This window comes from Poecilia formosa, unplaced genomic scaffold (genome assembly GCF_000485575.1).
Source record: "Poecilia formosa unplaced genomic scaffold, Poecilia_formosa-5.1.2 Scaffold39, whole genome shotgun sequence".
Classification (NCBI taxonomy): domain Eukaryota; kingdom Metazoa; phylum Chordata; class Actinopteri; order Cyprinodontiformes; family Poeciliidae; genus Poecilia; species Poecilia formosa.
In genome coordinates, this window is record NW_006799978.1 from 1,296,302 (window position 1) to 1,315,624 (window position 19,323).

Genomic DNA, 19,323 nt, shown 5'->3' on the forward strand with positions numbered 1-19,323 from the left:
ATAGCAGTTAATTTAGATTCTCAACTGTGACATTTGTCAGATGTGAATATTCTCTCTTTAAAATCCTCCTGCCAGAGGATATAGTTGCATTAAAATATCATATTCAAAGCTTTTTCTAATGTTCAAAGTTTTTTTTTTTCCACCAATGAGCTCTCATTTTCAGACTGGCATAAAATGTGGACTATGTTTCTTTATGTCAAAGAAATTGTTTTATGCTTTTCATCCCACTGAGGCAGATTTCACTTCCTTCAGGGAACAATACTTTGCTGTGGAGTACATCAAAAGGAGAAGACACTTGGACGTATGTGCAAAAGGCATTTGATCAGTGGTGGTCCACTTTTTTGCTTTCATCAAATGGAGGAAATGTTTTGGTAGCAGATGCAAGACTGAAACGCAATCATAAAGATGTCCTTCAGAAATACAATTTACAGAAATAACATCCTAATTACCAAGCATCATGCAAACTTAGTTTAAGTACTATCTGTCTAATTAGAATACATATTCAAAATTCAATATGCTCGGCACAGATTGTGTTTTGCATGAAATCTGGACAGAAGCAGGATGTGATAATTTGAGAATAACAAACACAAATAAAAATGGAGGTGGTCGAGAAGCAGGGTGGGTTTTGTTCTTTTTGGATTGTAGTTTGTGATATGTGAGCTGTTTGTAGCTTGACCTCCACACCAGAGACAAAAGCTTAGCCTCAGAGGGCCATGACTGCTTCTTTATGATTGTGTTCATTATGAGTGACTCAGAAAATAATAATATTTGAGGCATAATGCTGTGGAGGAAAACAGTTCAAGAGCAAAGCATGCTGAAAATATTCACCAGTGCAGGAATGAATCAGTTTTCTGATGCAGATTAACAGCAGCACGTTTTATTGATTTTTAAAAGTTGTAACTTTAAAACAGACTCTTTGTCAAATAATCATTTCTGAGTCTTACTTTAACATGACCAGTTAACATGACAAGTTAAAGTAAGATCATTAAAGTAAAATAATTAAAAATAATGGGAATTAGCATGCTTATATTTGTGCAAATAGTGCTGTGTTGATGTATTTAAAATAAATATAGACTTTAAAATGCAGGAACTTGGTTAATGATGACTTTGACACTGCAAACATTCTGGAAAGTGTTTTTCCAAAAGTGTTTCATTTTTCTTTGCTCCAGAAACTCCACTGTGGCAAAGCAGAGCTCTCCTTGAAAAGAAAAGAAAGAAAATGCTCCACATATTTCCTGAACTTCTCCAAAACAACCTTCTCAGCTTATAAGAAAGTGGTAGAAAAGAGAGAGACCCTGATAATTTTCCATGGAAGGTGATGTTTCGTATTGTTCATTTAACATGACTACAATTTCTTAACATAAAGCTTCTTAGTGGGATATTACAAAATTATTTTTATTTATTTAGACACTGATGTGAAAGAAACAACTGTTTTAATTTCAGTTCTGTGGAAGACATGGAATCATTTCCAAGATGGCGGTGTGTCCTTCAGGTGATTATTCTGCCTTCACTCGCTAGCTTTGCAAATAGCTAACAGTTGCTCCAATAAACACCCGTAAGTATCTTGCTGGTTGATTTTTACTGACGTGGAAACTGTAAAACTGCTACATATAAACAAATACAAATTATTTGAATAAATCACATAAACACAAGGTAATATGCCAAAAAATAGGCATATAATCGACTTAGACTAAGTGCACACACACAAAAAAACCCTCATACAACTAAGATTTAGAATGATGCTAATTTGCATTGGAAATACTAAAGGGACGCTAACTAGCGCTAATTCGTGTCTTGTGTTTCTCCGATTTTCAGACCTACGTAATTTAAAGTACCTCATATGAGCGTCTAACACAACACACCTTATAGAAACACAAAACTCACAGGTAGACGTTCCCAGGTAGTCAGGAAGGCATGGGAAAGTTTATAACTACAGAAACTTGGTTATTTATGGATATTTATGTCTATGGCTTACTTCCTCATTCTCAGGAAGTTACCCAAACTACGGAAGCCTTGTAGGACAAACTGTACCTCAAACTATAACTTTCAGTGGTAGTACAGGGTAATATGTCATTATTATGTTCAAAAACTGGTGGTAGTGTTTTAAATCTCAATAATGTGTCTGTTTTATTGTATAATTTTGTAGTATGAACTGAAATTTGAGTTAGCTGTTGTGAAGTGTGAGATACAACTGCTAAAGTATTTGCCCAAATTTTTTTTAAACACCAAAGTACATAATGAATACATATTGTTGTAGAAAGCATCATTAACATTTTCCACCTTGCTGCTTCCTATTTAACATACTAAAAGCAAGGAAAAACCTAATGTGGTCATGTTTTTTCTTCTGCCATTAAAGTCAGATGTAATGTGTTTGTTAATTGTCTCTTCCTTATTTATTTAAGAATCTATTTGGCTTAAATTTAAAATCAATTCCTCAGGAAATTCCAATTACTTCCTATAATTAGTTAGTAAAAACAACCAGCATCTCATTAGTCAAGATGGCAGGTCTTTACCAGCATTTGGAATCAGATTTTAGACACAGAGTTTTCCTTTCTCAAAGTGCTGGCAAGGGTGAACAACAGTACAAGAGCTACCTCAGTTTAGATAGTATAAATGTAAAAATATTTCATAGAGAGGTGGATGTCATATGCTTCTGTTTGAGATGGAGTCCCTGGGAGAGGACACTAGGAGCCCTCACAGAGCAAATGCGATGAATGCAAAAGTTGGCATTCTAATCTCAAATTGTGCACAGCACTGTGCAGTTTAATGGATAATGGGATACGAAACTGGTCACACATCACATCTGTGTGAACGGGTTCTTGCTGACGCGCCCCATACAATGTGTCACAATCCATTACTGTTCCCGGCACACACCAGACACACTCTGTGATTGTTCTTCCTGCCACTCTTTTGCTGGTGCCGAAAAAGAAAAGGCTTGCTCAATCACACGTAGAAATGGAGTGCACACACACACACACATGCACGCACGCACGCACGCGCACACACACACACACACACACACACACACACACACACACATGACTCATAACTAATTGTGTTCAGAACAACTCACACACGAACTCCAGACTAAGCACTCACATGCTATCGTCCTCAGAGACAAACACTTTCTCCTCTTTCTGATTTTGCATGCAGGGCATTAATTGCCTGCATGATCAATTACAGACATCTCAGCTATGCCCATGTGACATATATTGTTTATAAGCACAGATGCGGCTCCATAATCTCTGGTTTTGCATGGGAAACAGAAAGGGAGGGCTCCTTCGTACTTGCCTTAATGAGTCATTCTAACTTTTTTTTTTTTTTTGCAAAAGCACCACAGTCTGACATCGATGCTGAGTGAGACCTATGATTATTTTTGGTGAGGTGACTCAGGCAGTAATTTTGCTCGTGTGACACGTATGATATGTTTTCTGGCATTTCTAAAATGTATGAGAAAGATTACTGTTAAGATCCCAGGTTGTCTAGTTGTTTTGTAGTTTAATTTGATTCTGGTTTCATTATTATTCTATGTTAGTTTCTTATTTTGATAAATTTAGTCTTGTTCCTGTTTTTCTTTAGTTCAGTCCTTCCTTAATGATTCCAGTTTATTTGTTGTGTCTAGTTATTCTCTGGTTTGTTTTACTGTTATTTTCATTTTCTAGTCCCCTCTGTACCATCCCTTGTGCCCTCTGCCACTTTTTCTTGTTCTCTCCCTTTCCTCAGTCTGCTTTATGCTCTCCTCCTCTCACACCTGCAGTCAATTAGCTAATCAGCCAAGCTTCATTGTTTCAGCGTTGAACATCCCAGTACTTCAGCACCTCTTTCTCAGTCACTCCTTGCTGGTTCCTACTGTCAACTCCTGCTGTCATTTTTCCCTTTGGATTTCTGGTTTTGTTTTGACTTTGGCTCCTTATGTTCCCTGTGGTTTTGTTTTTTCCTCATTTTTTATCAAATCATTCTTTACCAACAAGCTGTCTCTGTCTCTCTGTGTTTGGGTTTTTCTTAAACCAACCTACACCATGACAGCTACTCTCTAACGGTGTCTCTTTCACATACATTTCCCAGCTTATCTTAAACTAATCTGAAGCTGGATGTTCATAACAGTAACAAGTTATTTACAATGAAATAGAATATGAAAACTGGTATTTTTTCAGTAAGGTCAAGTTTCAGAGATTGGTTTACCTGAAAATATTGACCAAAGCTAAAAACACATAAAGACTTTCTTTAACCTATGAACACAGCCAATGTCTCATGATTTTAAAGCTCTAACCACACTTCTGGCTACCATCGTTATCTCATGTTATTATTTATATTTGAACATTTGCTAAGGTCCTTATCGAGAACTTTTTTCTTCACATTGTCCAACACAACTCATTCTGCAAAATATACAATAAAAAGCATTCCCCAGTGACAATGGTGACAAACAAATTTAGCATAGTAGTTTAAGCTACAACAATGATGAAATCTTCACACATACAGATACAAACAGTGCTGCCTTGTTTCTCACTCACAGACCAAAGTCATTTCTCTTACAGCAGCAGAAATAGACAGAGGAGAAACCATGCAGTGTTGTATCATTAGTCAACATGACTGAATAGATGAAGAAAGAAACTGTGGCTGTCACACCAGCCCCTGATTGGGCACACAACATGCTGCCCATGGGAATAGAACATTTTTCCAAGCTGTCCTTGTGGAAAAATTCTTTCAGGGCATCAAAAGTTCAACTCTGCAGAAAGAAAAGAAACATTATGACCACTGTCTGTCCTCATTGTTTACTAACTTATAATCCTTCCACTAGGGGGTATCGTTTCTGGGAATTTGAGGGTATTGTGAATCTGAAAATGCTACCCCAATAAAACAACAGCAATTTAACAAATCCTGGTGTAAATGTGTAAGATGAAAAGTATTTTTTAAAACCCTAATTATTTTTCTACAGTAACACAACATATACTTAAGAGTTATGAGTTACCATCAGCAACAATAAGAACTGGTTAATTTGAGAAGAAGAGCAAAGCCTACCTTTACCTGCACTGGTCTGACTTGACAGCAACCAAGAATGAGGTGCAAAGTGGTTTAAAACAACTGACTGCAAGGTGAATTTAACTGCTACATCAAAAAGTGACAAGGAGCACAGAAGATAAAAAATGTAAGGCTGAAAACATGATGAACACCATGGTAAGAAACACACTCTTACTGCAAATGTATGCTTTCTTTTGATATTTTTATGTAACATTTTTGACATAATAAAAGGAATAACAACTGTTTTCATTTTTTTCCCAGAACATATTCCAGACAGATTTAAATAAAACTTTCTGATAAATAGATTTTTAAAAGTCAGATGAATATGCATGGGTGTGATCTGATTTAACCTCATTGTATATAAATGGACCTCCACATTTCTGTTTCTGTTTTGGTTACCTTTATGCAACATCACTCAGTTTACTGGACGGTTTGATGGTCCTCCATATTGTAGACTCCCTGCAGAGGTTCAGCAGACCCTGAACTTCATAATACTTGCATCCTCAGCATCCATTCAGGTGTTCAAAGCTATTTGGCTTGTTGCTGTATTTCATGCAACATTTTGTTTCCAGGTCTTACTGTCATTGGAAGGAGGTACTGGCAGATGTTTTATCCAGCAGTGATGAGCATGGTCTTTTGTTATGGTGTCAGTTATTCAAGTTTTGGTTCCTCTCTGTGCTTCTTGTTAGATTTTTGACATTTTTCTCCTTTTTGTTGTGTTTTTTCCATCTTCTTGTGGTTCTTTTGTGATGTCTGAGAACTGAGCTATGACTTTATAGTTCTCCCTTCTCTTTGTCAGTTGCCTATTCTACTTTCTTTGTTTGTTTCTCTGATAAAATTCCTCAGATTCTGACCTGCTTATCCTCTGTTTGCTCTTTTGGCCTGAGATAGACATTCTTTTCTTTATATTTCTCATCCAGCATGTTCTTTAAATCCAGTTTAGTTTTGTTAAAAATTTCCACTTTTTGCTTTTTTTTTATTTTTTGTTTCTTTCCCATTTGTTACTCCATGTTTTCACCCACATGCTTTTGGTGACTCAAAGAAGAAAATTCCTACAACTTATTCTAATGTTCTAACAGGGCCGAAGTCACAAATATCAAAATGTGCTTGAAGTGACAATTAAAAATATCACAAAAGCCCCAAGAAGCAAATCTTTGCTGCAGACCTTGGGTTGATAAAGAAAAGATTATTGTATTACTGTCTGAAGTTCTGGTTAAACTTTAGAGGAAACTTCTGGTCCAGAACAAAAAGAAGCAAAGATACAAGATGGGGAGGAATACCAAGTTATAATCAAAATTCACGATTTTGTATTCAGGAGTTCTGTTTGTTGTGGCATTATCAAACGCCACCTACCTCTCAGTCCTGTTTGTGGCAGAGGTCAGTCACTATTTGCCATTAAAGGTCAGCTGTCAAGAAAACGTAAACACATTTCAAGCATCTGTCTTCTTGTTTATCCACCTTCAACCAAGGTGAGTCGACGACCTCTTCGTCATCAAGGCTGCATGTGCATCTCAAATCAATCTGGATGTCATCACACAATGAATTTGTTTCAGTTAGTAAATTCAGAAAGTGACACTTTTCTTATTTAGATTCATTCAGTTTCAAACTAACATATTTTCATCAATTATATCAGTTGGTTTAGATGATTGAGCTTTGCAACTAATGACAACTCAATATTCAGTTTTTCATGTAAGTAGAATATTCAGTTTTTAATGAGGAAATACTATGCCATGCTCCTCTCATGATGAAGACTCCTGACGTCTTCAGCAGAAGCTGGGCTCAAGAATGTATACAATATATGGATTTCAGTCAGTAAAATAAATAAATTAACAAATCTATTTACCATCCCATTCACCCACAAGTTCAAGAAGAACAAAAGCAAACTTCCATCTTCTGTTCTCACCTCCTAATTGCCTGGGGACACAACAGATACCTTCTCAGCAGTTGGGACAAGTCACATGAAAACAAATTAGCTATGGAGACCAAACATAGACAAATGAATCCTCATTTCTTCCCAGGATAGAAGCAGTTCTTTCATGGGGAGTAATTCTGGAACTTTCCCTGTACCACAGTAGGAGGTTTATCCTTGATCCAGTTAATAAGAATACATTTCCAACCCAGAAACAGCAGTTTACCACATAGTTTTCCTTGTAAATAAGCTATTTTTATTTCTTTTGAAGGCAAAAAGAAATAAAAATAAAAAAATCCAGGAACTCTTTCTGACCTGATTCTTAAATATTATTCTCAATTCTTGAGGTGTGGAAGTTCAGAATTATTAATTATTTTTACATTTCTGGAAACAGTGGGAAAAAAAGTACAGAATTCTTTTTAATTTTAATACATAAAGGACGCATGAGGTGCAATTTTATGCAAAGCAATAGGAGCTGTATATAAATGGTGCAGAATTTGGTGCTGGTTTTCTGGCAGGCAGTTGCATTGAAAATGTAACTTTATTTTTGAATAATAAATTCCACAGGTTTCCTTGTTAAATAAAGAGAGAAGGTGAATTGTAAATATTTATCAAGGTACAGTAGCCAAATACAGTAACACAAAATTTGACAATACAAGCAGCTCTAAGGTACACTAGGAAAATAAAAAAATACCTCATTTTTTATTTATTTTGCATTGTGACAGGAGGACTTTTCTGTATTAAAATAACAGAAAATTAATAGACACACAAATGTATGTGGACTTGGATCTTTTTATGAATATTCTGTCATTTGGAGGTCATACAGAATCTGGGAAGTGAGTGAGTGAGTGAGTGAGTGAGTGAGTGAGTGAGTGAGTGAGTGAGTGAGTGAGTGAGTGAGTGAGTGAGTGAGTGAGTCCATAAAGAGTCCCCTTTCTGACTCTTCCCTCTTCCTCCCGCTTGTTTCTCCACGGAGGTACAGAACCGCTCCACTTTCCCTCTGTCACCCCGTCCTCGCTTTGCTGCCTACTCTGCCTACTACGGGATATTTGTGATTGGCTCCTGCCCTGCTGCTCTCCCGCCCCCTCCGGTGGTTGTATGTAAATCTGGCCGGGACTCCGCCAGCGGGTGAGGTTGGGGCTGGTGACTCCTACTTCTGCGACGCACACGAGATCCGAGAGCGGACGAGGTGAGATCGCTGCGCTGCCGGAGCTGTCCACTCCGCCTTGGTGCTGAACTCCACCACGTCTCTCTCCCCTCGCGCTGGCTCTACTTTACTATATTTTTGGAAAGGATTAACACCATCTGTTTCGGCCGCGCATTGGCCCAAACTTCTCCCGTGGACGTCCCTCGCTCTGTCCACGCCGGAAATTACCCCACAGTGTCCGTGGATTTGAGCGGCTGAGCTCCAGGTTACCACTTTGTTGAGAAGTATTGCTTTGATCCACTCACTTCTACTCCTGTTTGGATTATCTTTTCTGGATGTTATACGTCTGTCCACACCGGTAAGACTTAAATCCGGTGTTTGTGCTTGTTTGTGTGTTTTATTAGGACTAATTGTTAAGCCCCATCCGGTCAGACCTCCCTCTGTGAGAAGTCTCCTCCACACGGTCTGACTCGCTATCAGATACAGAGCTTAACCCTCATCATCGCTGAGGCGCCGAGACTCTTTTCCAATAATCCAGGAGGACGCTCTCTTCGCCTCAGAAAATATAATATCTTCCAATCTGCCGCTTTGTGCTTTTACCATTTCAATTTACCCGGCGCCAGTTCCGGGAGCCTCTAACCAGCTGATATGAGGCTATCTGAAGTTGGGATCAGAGTTGCTGTTGTTCTGTGAGGAGGGAGAGCTCACACTGAGGCACAATCACTTCACAATACCAACACAATCAATCTTGATGAAGACGATTGGAGGCACGCTACTTTGCCCACTGCTTTTAATTTATCCGCTTGGTACTTAGTGTTTTTTTTTTCTCCTTGGCACGCTAATCCTTGAGTGACACCGTTAGCGGGGCAGGGATTATACTTTTATTTTTTATCCTCAGATTTGCGCCGGATTCATTTGGCTTCATATTACAAGCCCCAGGGCCGGAAATGGTCATGAAATTCTGTTGTCTGGGTCTTTGCTATACATTTGAGGTGGGTTGTTGCATATACCTCCTCAGTGTTTCAGCAGATGGAGTTAAAGCCACCTTAAAACCAGATTAAGTTCAGCTATTGATAGGACTTCACAGCTTAGGTCTCCTACAAGAGGGTTCCATTGTTGTTTAAAAGCTATTTCTTGAAATATGTGGTTTAGACAAAGTCACACATGAGACTGAACAACATCATGAAGTACTAGAGAAGTCTGAGACAACACATAAACCTATGCCATTATTTTCACAATGCACACATTGCAAGCTGTTTTAATATTTCAGAGAAATATCATTTTTAAATAGTTTCATATGCTTTTATTTGCGTTTAAAATCATTTTGTCATGTTTGTGAATTTCTTCTATGATGAAGTCCTCTTGCTGACAGAGCTTTGCATTTTCAATCCCTCTTACCTGACCTTATGTGCTTGGATAATGTTCAATACTGTTTCTTTTTTTTTACTTTCAGTTTGAATGTTTCCAAGATGAAGCTTTCAGGAACATTAAAATATCTCTCAAAAGTATTCACACCACTTGAACCTGTCCACGTTGTCACACTCACAATCTTTCTTGATTTTTTGGTGTTTTTATGTGATAAATCAATGCAAAGTAGTAGAAAACATAAAGTGAAAGGCAAAGATGCATTTTCAATATTTTCTTCATATATCTGAAAAGTGTGAGATGCATATCTACTCAGTTCCCTTTTTTGATACCTTTAGGCGAAATCTAGTGCAACAAACTGCCTTTGAAAGTCACCTAATTATTACAGCATCCACCTGTGTCTCATTTAATTGCAGTAAAAGTACAGGAGGTTCTGTGAATGTTCTGTCAGTTGGTAGAGAAATTAGTGAATAAAAGTCATGAAGTCCAAAAAGCACAGGAGGATAAAGTTAGGCTTAAAAACAATATTCCGACCTTTGAACATCTCAGAGCACTGTTCCATCAGCCAACATTAGATACGAGTTTATCACAACCGTAAGAGGTAGAGTCTGTCGATAAGGCAACTATGAGTCATGCATTCCACAAACCTGACTTTTATGGAAGAGGACAAGAAGAAATTCACAAGAAGTTGCAAAAACATGTGGACAAAGCCGCTGCAGTCAGATAAGATGAGCATTTTTTGAGGGGGACACGCACATCACCTTGATCATCTCCTCTGTGCTGTAAAACATGGTGGTAGCACATCATCCTATGTTAATGTTTCCAATCAGCAGGAAAGCAAATGAAAGACGGAGTGTGTTAAATCCCTGAAAATACCTGCTGGAGGCTGCATAAGTCCTAAGAATAGAGCAGATATTCACCTTCCAGCAGGACAATAGTAAAGTCAGAACTGGACTGGAAAAGTTCAGATCAGGACTGTACAATACCAGTTACCAAAAGCCAGTGATCTGCATGGGTCAGACATGTTCCTGCTCCATCACATCTAATTCAGAAGGTTTAATGAGCCCCTCAGCATGTAATCAAGTTCTGCAGGACCATGCATTTAAACTGTTTATTTCACATGTAGAATAGCAGCTTTAAAGGACTGACTTTAGATAGCACTGCTTTAAATAAAAATACATTTGTGTGGTCGAGTGGCCAAGTCAAAGTCCAGAAGTAAATTGAGAATTTGCAGCAAGACTTGAGAATTGATGTTCACAGATGTTAATCATCCAATCTGAGTGAGCGGGAGTTATTTTTTCAAAGAATGAGGGAAAGTCTCAGTCTAGATGTGCCCTAAAAGCTTTAATTGCAGCCAAAGTTGGTTGTGTAAAGTTTTGACCCAAGGGAGCTGACTACAAATGCACATTACTCTATCCAGATTTAAGAAGTCTGATAAAATATGCATAATCTTTAATTTGCTGGCAATTGTGCTCTCGTTATTGATGTCGGTCTGTCATATTAAGTTCCAACATAAAAATTGTAACAGAAACCAAAGGGTCTAAATATATATGTGTATATATAAACACTTTACTCTGGCAAAGGCTAAGGTCCCTGTTTTCATCATCTTGTTTCTAAGAAATGCCGATCTGTTTGGTCACTTTATTCATTGATAATAACATATCTGTGAAAAATGTCAGGAAAAGGACCACATGTCTCAATAAATACGTGAAATCCTCTCAGAGGCAGCTTTTGCTCTCTAGACTTTCCGTGCAATTCCTACAATAAACAAACACAGACAATCTGCTGGCTAAATGAAACAGTAATTAACATTCTTGCAGAGATTATATGCAGGCTTCAGAAAGCATAGAATTTGAACATTCAGCCATCTGCAGGCTGCCACATTCCAACTTCAATCTCTTTATCCAAGCAATGCATTCACTTTATCTGTCAAAGCTCTTTGAAACTAACAGATAGAATCTATTTCCTCTGGTGGATAGATGGATATGCAGTTACAGTTTTGAGACTTTGCTCACTAATTGAATCTCAACTTGAAGCGAACAAGTTATCTATCATTGATACATGTTATGTATTATGTATAATACACAGGACTATTTGATAACTGGTAACTTACTAAACATGTACTAAAGGCTGTTTTGTAGAAGAAATCTGAGCAAGAATAGTGCTTCTGTAATCATTATGGGTATTTTCCTCAAAGACAACATTTAGAGTAATGCACAAAACCAAGAGGACAATGACAAAGCCAAGCAGCAGATTCAGAAAATTCCCACTGGGAAAGCACTTCTCTCAAAAGCACAAAGACCAGAAAAAAGTCTTTCCTCTCTGTCTTTTTTATCCAATAAAGCCATTTAATAACAGGTAGGGAATAGGTGCTGCCAGCCGTGCAGGTACAGAGTTAATGGAGTTGCTCTGCTTTTCATTACAATGCCTTCCATTCTATCACCACAGGGACGGAAAGAATTCAGAGTCAATAATTCTTTTCTCCAAAAGAAGAGGAAAAACTGGGAAACTGATCAAAGCATTTCCAAGATTTGAGTGGAAAATTGCTCTCCGTAAGGGCGTAGGCACCCCATGTCGACTACTGGTAATGGAAAGGGTAGGGCAGATTCAATGATATAACAGGCATGCGGTGGTTTTTGGTAGTAAAATGCGCTACCAGTGAAAATGGGAAAATTTGAAGGTTTTAACATTTATCTTGGATGATGGAACACCGGAGCTAGTTCAGGGAGTGCTGTAGGATGTGTTTATGGGCAACCTTTGAGAGCAAACTGGTTTAAAAAGGATGTTTTCCTGGAGTGTTGGTCTTTGTCGTTTTGTGCAACCAAAAATGCTTCAGTTGAAAACCAAGACAGGTTGGAGAGATATATCTGTTTCACATCGAAAATGTGTTTCTGTCCACTTATTCTGCAGTTTCTACGCCATCTATAGAACCAATCCACCCTGAAAGAATTTGGAGATGTTACCCTGCTGACTTGTTTTGTTTTCTGAAAGATGCCCCAAGCTGGCTAAAAGTTTAAATATCAATCATATTCATACTGAAATAAAGTTACTGTGAACATAATTGTCATGCTGTGGTTGTTGTGATCTGTTTTCTGTGTATTTATTTTGAGGTTTTTCTGTTAGTCTGTTCCCCTGTGAGTCTCTGTCTTCCCTGTTGATTGTTCACAGCTGCGTCTCGTTTCTTTGATTACCCTCTCAGTGTATTTAGTCCCACCTGTTGTCTTTGTCTCTTGTCGGATCCTCGTCGTGTAATGGCGTTATGTGTAACCAGCCTGTTTCCCTGTGCTGTCGTGTGTTTGTTGTGCTCCCCGTTGTTCTGTCCCTTGGATTATTGTCATTAAATCATCATCATCATCACTTTACCTGGGTCTGCCTGCGTCTTCCCTCACCTCACCAAACCACCATCATAACAGTGGTAGTGCAACTGCTGTATATGTTGACTTATAACATAGTTAAAAATGCACATACTTTCAAAGTTAGTTTGTGCAATGCTTGTGAGCAACAGAAAACCTGAACGCAGAATGCAGGAAAGTTAGGAGTCATCAATTCTTTGAGTGAGAAATCAAATAGAAGACATCAAGCCACATGAATAACACATTAATAACACAGACATGTGATAATTAGTAACAGCAACCAGGTGTAAAAAAAAAAAAAGACAAGCAAAATTACAGCTTCCGCCAGCGCTTTTTTTCACATCACTTATGCTAGCATATCCAGAGCCAGTAGAGGGACTTTGTGGTGGGACTGTTGGTAGCAGTGCTGCCTTGCCTTGCAGCAAGAAGTTCATGGGTTCAAGTTCTGACTTTGGATTATCTGCATGGAGTTTGCATGTTCGTCTTGTACATGTGTTTGCATGCTTTGCAGATGCCAGCCGGTAGCCTATCAGGTAGCACTGTGCCCAGGTATCTCAGCTTTCAAGCTGCATTTTCTTTAGAATATTTTAGAAATGTGCCACTAAAAGAATCTGTGAATTGGACAATTTTCCCTGAATAACTTGTCATGTTTCACAGAAAATTTGCAAATAGGTGGAAGTCCATTGTACTTCTAATCTTACTCAAAGTCATGTAAAGATGTACACTTTATAACCTTTTGTGATTTACACAACATGTTGTATGTTCTGGTGCCCTCACAGACTTTTAACTTAAACATCGTATTTCTGTGACTATAATCTCAATAAAACCAATGGGCTGCATGTCAGAATTAATTCCTGACCAGAGTTCATTTTGACTGAAAACAAATGTCATGTACTTGTCTAGTCCAGAGAACTCCAAACACTTTACACTACATTCATTCACTCATTCACAATGATGGTGGCGAGATACGCTGCAGGTTGTTTTTCAGTATCACCACCGGTTGCTCTGACTACGGTGGGTAAAAAGTCCCACTCAAAGACACAATGACTGAGACAGAGACTGGCTACAGGACAAATCCCTTCATCCAGAACCATCATCCCCCCTCTTTAGTGAAGTGGATCCTTTATAATTTAACTCTCTCATAAGCTTAAGGAATCAACTTTTTGTACAATATTGAACAAATTTTCAGAGATAGAAAAAAAATTCTACTAAGCTAAATGAAACCAAATATTATTTTTAAGATCATGATTTCAAATATTTCCAGTACATATTTTGACAAGCTTGTTGTTTGTTTTCTGCTTCATCACTTACTCCATCCCACTTCAACAGTGACACTTGTAACACCTCTTTCTTTCTTCTTCATCTCCCTCCTCACTCTCTTAGCTTTGCTCTACCTTCTGCCGTCTCTCATCTGTGTCTCCATGTTTGTCTTTGTTGTTTCCTCCCTCAGTGCGAGGGATTTTTATTGTGCAGTAGACCCCAAAAACTTTGAGGTGTGTTATTCTGCCACCACGTTTAGAAGACACTGACATTCTTTTCTCCTCGGATGCAGAAGCTTGTTTGATGATGTGAAAAATGTCTTTTTTTTTCTTCCCTTGTGCTTTACAAAGCTCTTTTTTCTTTCAAAGAATTTCAATGATGCTTCAAAAGATGCAAACAGAAACAAAAAGTTTCCACTTTTCATCACCATTTTCCCCATGATGTTAAAGAATATCTGCTCTGTGCATTCAGAATCAAACTAGCTATGTTTCGTCTGGCTCAAATTTCTTTTTATAGCTGAAAGAATCAATATGAACCTTACAGTACAAACAGCTCCAGATTTGTGAGGCGTGATCAACTCTTTCCACGTCTTGATAGACCTACAAGTTTATTGTTAAATTGTGACTGTCACTAGCCTTTTCATACAGTCCTGCAGAACGGGGGTTTTGTGGCTCCTGTTAACGGTCAAGGCTGGGTGAAATACTGAAGCGGCAGAGCTTGTTGGCAGATGGTGTGAGGATAATGGAAGTAGCACAAACCTTAAGGGTGAGGGCGAGCCGGCTGAGGTTTCTGTTTTAATCCTGTGGAGGACAGTGGTGGTAAACAGGCTTCGAAGCACTGCAAAATGTCTTAGAGCTCAGGGCCATGAGGAATCCTTTAAAGTGACATGAGATCAAATTCAAGGAATGGAACATGCAACAGGACGAGAAAAACTACAACATTTGAAACATCTGTTAAAACGACTAATTGTTGAATCAGACCAAAAGTAACACACTGGTCACTTTATCCAGGAACAAGTTTAACTGCTTGTCAGCAAAAAAGCAAATTATATAATCATCAAGGCAACAGAATGGGAAAGAAAGAGGATTTCCAGGTTCATTATAAAAAGGTTCAATATCCTAAGCAGATAATTAATTCAGAACACCTACAAAGGTTCCCTAAGTCTCTCAATGATCTCTCAGTCTGGGTCAGTAGGACATACAGTCAGGGTGAGCTGTGAAAGATCATTGCTATAGAAGCTGATTGTTTATTCATAGAAAATTGAGTGGAAGGATAAAGTGCCCTTGGATAAAGGTACACCAGTAACAAGGACATTGGCAGCTTTGAAATGATTGCGAATCAAAGTCCCAACACAGAAGAATCAATTATTACGTTCCTTGTTTCAGTCTACTCCTATAGCAGAGAGCTTGGTAGAAACGTCGAGGGAGAAAAAGAATTGGACTGTTGCTCAGTGAGTGGTCTGAAGTCTTCTTTTCATATGAAGGTGAATTTTGCATTTCATCTGGAAAATCAAGGTTCCAGAGACTTGAGGAAGAATGAAGAGGTTACAGAATCTGCTTTGTTTGGAGTCAGTGATTATTTGAGGTGTAAAGTTGTTTTGTTGGTACACTGGGCTTTCTGACTTTCAGTGCTGTCATCTGCCAGGACATTTTAGAGCACTTCATGCTTCCTTCTGTTTACAAGCTTTATGGATATTCAGATTTAGTTTTATAGTTGGACTTGGGATCAATCCACATTGGCAAATGTCCCAAAAGTTGTTTTAGTGATCATGGTGTTATTGTGCTTGATTGACCAACAAACTGGCCTGAGCATTGCATCTCAATTATTTTCTGCCATATAAGTATATATAATAATTTCTCTTTGGGATCAATAAAATATTTTTGAATTTGAACGAATTAAATGTGAATCACATCTTAGAGAAACTGTTGCCAGAGAGCCTGTTTGCTGCAGAGTGAGCAATCTGTTACTCAGCTTGTTGCTCATTTGGGGCATTCCAGTGTTGACATACAGAAAAAGTTAGACATGAACTTTATTTGTATGCTACACAAACATTTTAGTGTTTGCTATTTGTGTGTATTGAACTGTGACAAGATTCTTCATTTGTTTCTTTTTCTTCATTTTTTCATGTTTTATGTTTGTTTCAGTTGTAGCTTAGGAGGCCAGAGAGTTGTGCTTTGCTTTTTGTCATCTCATGGTTCAGCTGATCTCTGTACCTGACGACTCAGCCAATTCTAGGTGTCCAATTGGAAAATTACCAACAGGACACCCAATGTAGGCTGTCTTAGCCTGTCAAGCTTTTCTCCCGTCTGTGTGAGTCTCTTTGCCAGTCAGCTCTTCCTTTTCATCATGAATGCGACTAAATCAATGACATGCTTGTCACTGATGTCTGCCCTGCTATGCTCTCTGGGATCCTTGCTGCCGATTTTCCTGCTTCAGGCTTTTCATGCAGGCACATGAAAGGGCAAAGGGGTCCCAGAGCAGCACAACACCGTAACTGTAACTTCTGAAGAAAGAAATATTTAAAAAATACAGTTTTTCCTGAAAGTGTTCCTGTGTAAAATACATTTAAGTAATTTTATTTTTACACTCAGGAGTCAGACTGTTTCATTTAATGTGTGAAAACATACAACATGCTAAAATGACCAAATGAATAAACTGAGGCTAAACTACAAAGGTTAATAAATCTATTCAGTCAGAAAGTAAGCGCTAAAACTAGATAAAATCTAAAATATAAATATAATTTTAAGTAATTTAAAGTAATAACGCATTTGATCTGAGTTGTGGTTGTTATGAAACTTCAAAATGAGTCAAATATGTCCTGTGGTGAACAAAAGAAGAATATTTTAAATGGGAAATATCAGGGATGATGCACATTATGGAAGACTCATTATCTTGAAATCATTTTGAAGCAGATAGCTCAATTTTATTCCCCAAAAAGTTGGTAAAATATCTGAAAGTGCAAAAATCATGAAATACTGAAGGAGTTAAACATCACTGATATTCCTGAGATAGGAGAAAGAGCATCGTGTTTTTAATTTAGACATTGTACACATGGTGTTATTCAGCTATGAGTTCCAACTGTGCTAAATACAAACTGTTGCCATTATTCAAAATGAACCTATAAAACAGTTTAATTCATCGGCAGGCGCCACATTAATGAAATGAACAAACATAAGAAATAGAAAATTATGTTCATCACAACCTGGGCTTACAGTTAACATGAAAAACAAAAAAAAAAGACATTCAACATTTTTCTGCAAGGGCACAAAAGCTGCTGTTTCCACCTCAAACAGACACAAACATGTATATGTATAATATCCAGAACAACAATAACACCACTCCTCATTCCACCCATCAGCAGTTCAAATCCCCCGCTGTGGATCCAAATGAACTCCCAATGATTATGTTATTTTCCCTGCTGAGTGTCTACACTGTCCTGGATCTCATCTGCTGCTCCTCTTGTGAATGACATCATGAGAAAGCAGGTTTCAATTAGCCAAAATCTTCAGAAACAAACAGACAAAGTTTGTTTGAGGCGCTGGTCCTAGACTGATCGGTGAGCTGCAGACTTCTCAGGGTTGTTAGCAGTGAAACATTGAGGGGGGAGGCAGAGGAAGGTGTCAGGGTGGCCTGGCCCTGCTTCACAAATTAATAGCATCACAGGTTGCAATTCATCGTTCACTACTGCTGCCGCCAAGTGTGTTGGCATTGCCCTAGGCACAGTGCAGTCATTCACCTCCTGCTGATTATGTAATGATTGTTAACAATGTGAGAGCCGTGAGCCTCTGCCAGGTCTCGTTCAGCAGCATCACACCGACAGCCTGCAACTACTGACATTGGAAACGGTCAATAAATTAAACTTCTATAAAAGAGAAGTCAAGGCCTGTCCTGCCTCTGCCTCTTAGAGGCGTCTGCTATTGTAAATGATGGCAGTGTTGATCATGCAATGCCACGTCCTACTCAAAGCTTTGACACTCTGAAAGTAAATGTTTTCTGTGTGAAGAGGTACATCTTGGTTCTCCTCTAAATTATTAATAATTGTATGTTTTGGATGTGTTTGGAGGTGCAGCTGGAGCTGACAGAACACAGTGGGCTGTTTAGGATTCTCAGATTTCGAGCCAAACTAGACAGGATTCCTGCCCATGACAAAAGATATATTAGAATCTCTTCATTTTCTCACTGGGTGCTTTTTTTCAGAGCTGTGATGAATAATGCACACACTCTAAGGATGAATTAGTTCACATTTTCATGCAGTACAAACTGGCGGCTGGGGACTGGGCGCATGCAGTGATCTATCTAGTGTTAGTTAAAAGGCTGCCTTGGTGGATCAAACACATATGATTATACTCTGAAAAAGACTTGTCACGAGTGCCAACAGAAGGCTGAAAGAGATGAAATTCTGTTCATTTTCATTCAGAAATTTGATGCACAAATTAAAATCAATTGTAGCTTCTGGTTTCAAATTGCCTCCAAGCTGTAAGGCAATCTGTTTTTCAAAAGCCTTTATGTGTCAAAGTTCTAAAAGCCAAAGACATGCCAGAGGGATTAATCACTACCAGAAAAGACATGACTCCTGAACTCTTTTAAATTACTTATTTTTAGTTCCAGGCTTCTGTTTACCAATTTGTTTGGAAAAGTAAAAGCCACTATGTTGTAATTCCATGTCATGTACATGTATAGAAATGAAAGGCTAATTCAAATAGATGCACATGAAAAGAAACAAGATCTGCAATTTGCTTTTACAGCAAGACAAAACACATTGTGACACCTAAAAGATAAACGAAATCCATCAAAACCCCTGAGAATAACATGGCTTCTTCAACCTCAGCTGAAATTCCCGTGAAGTGGCAGACAATCATGTTTTTATTTTTAAAATCAAACACAGAAAATAAAACCTGGCATGATTTGGTGAGACAGTCTTGTTTGGCTCTGCCCTCGTGTTTGAGGAGATCAAAATCATTTGGATGCTAAGAAGCGTTTGTGTTTCTCTCTTGGCTCAACACAAAATAGTTGCCAGAAAGGCATATGGGAGACAGGATTTCAATGCCAACCAGAAGTCAGCAATTCTACAAAAAAAGTAAGAAAATAAATTAGTTTATTAGAGAGTAAGTAAATAGGAAAATGAGATACAAAATAAATAAATAATTTCTTGAAGTTACAAAATACTTACAAGTAGACTAATACTTAAACAAGAAAAATAATTTATTGAGGTTCATTAATAATAATATAGTTAATAAGTAAATAACAATGTAAGTAAATAAACAACTAAA

At 38.1% G+C, this 19,323-nt stretch overlaps 1 protein-coding gene across 1 annotated transcript in view; it reads left to right on the forward strand.

Moving 5' to 3' along the window:
• Window positions 1-7,917: 7,917 nt before the first annotated feature.
• fstl5 (follistatin-like 5) overlaps window positions 7,918-19,323 on the forward strand; it is a 192,272-nt gene continuing 180,866 nt past the window's right edge. Inside the window, exon 1 of the mRNA XM_016670941.1 lies at window positions 7,918-8,433. Coding sequence (XP_016526427.1) covers window positions 8,411-8,433 — 23 coding nt within the window. The 5' untranslated portion in view covers window positions 7,918-8,410. The remainder of the gene's footprint in view (window positions 8,434-19,323) is intronic.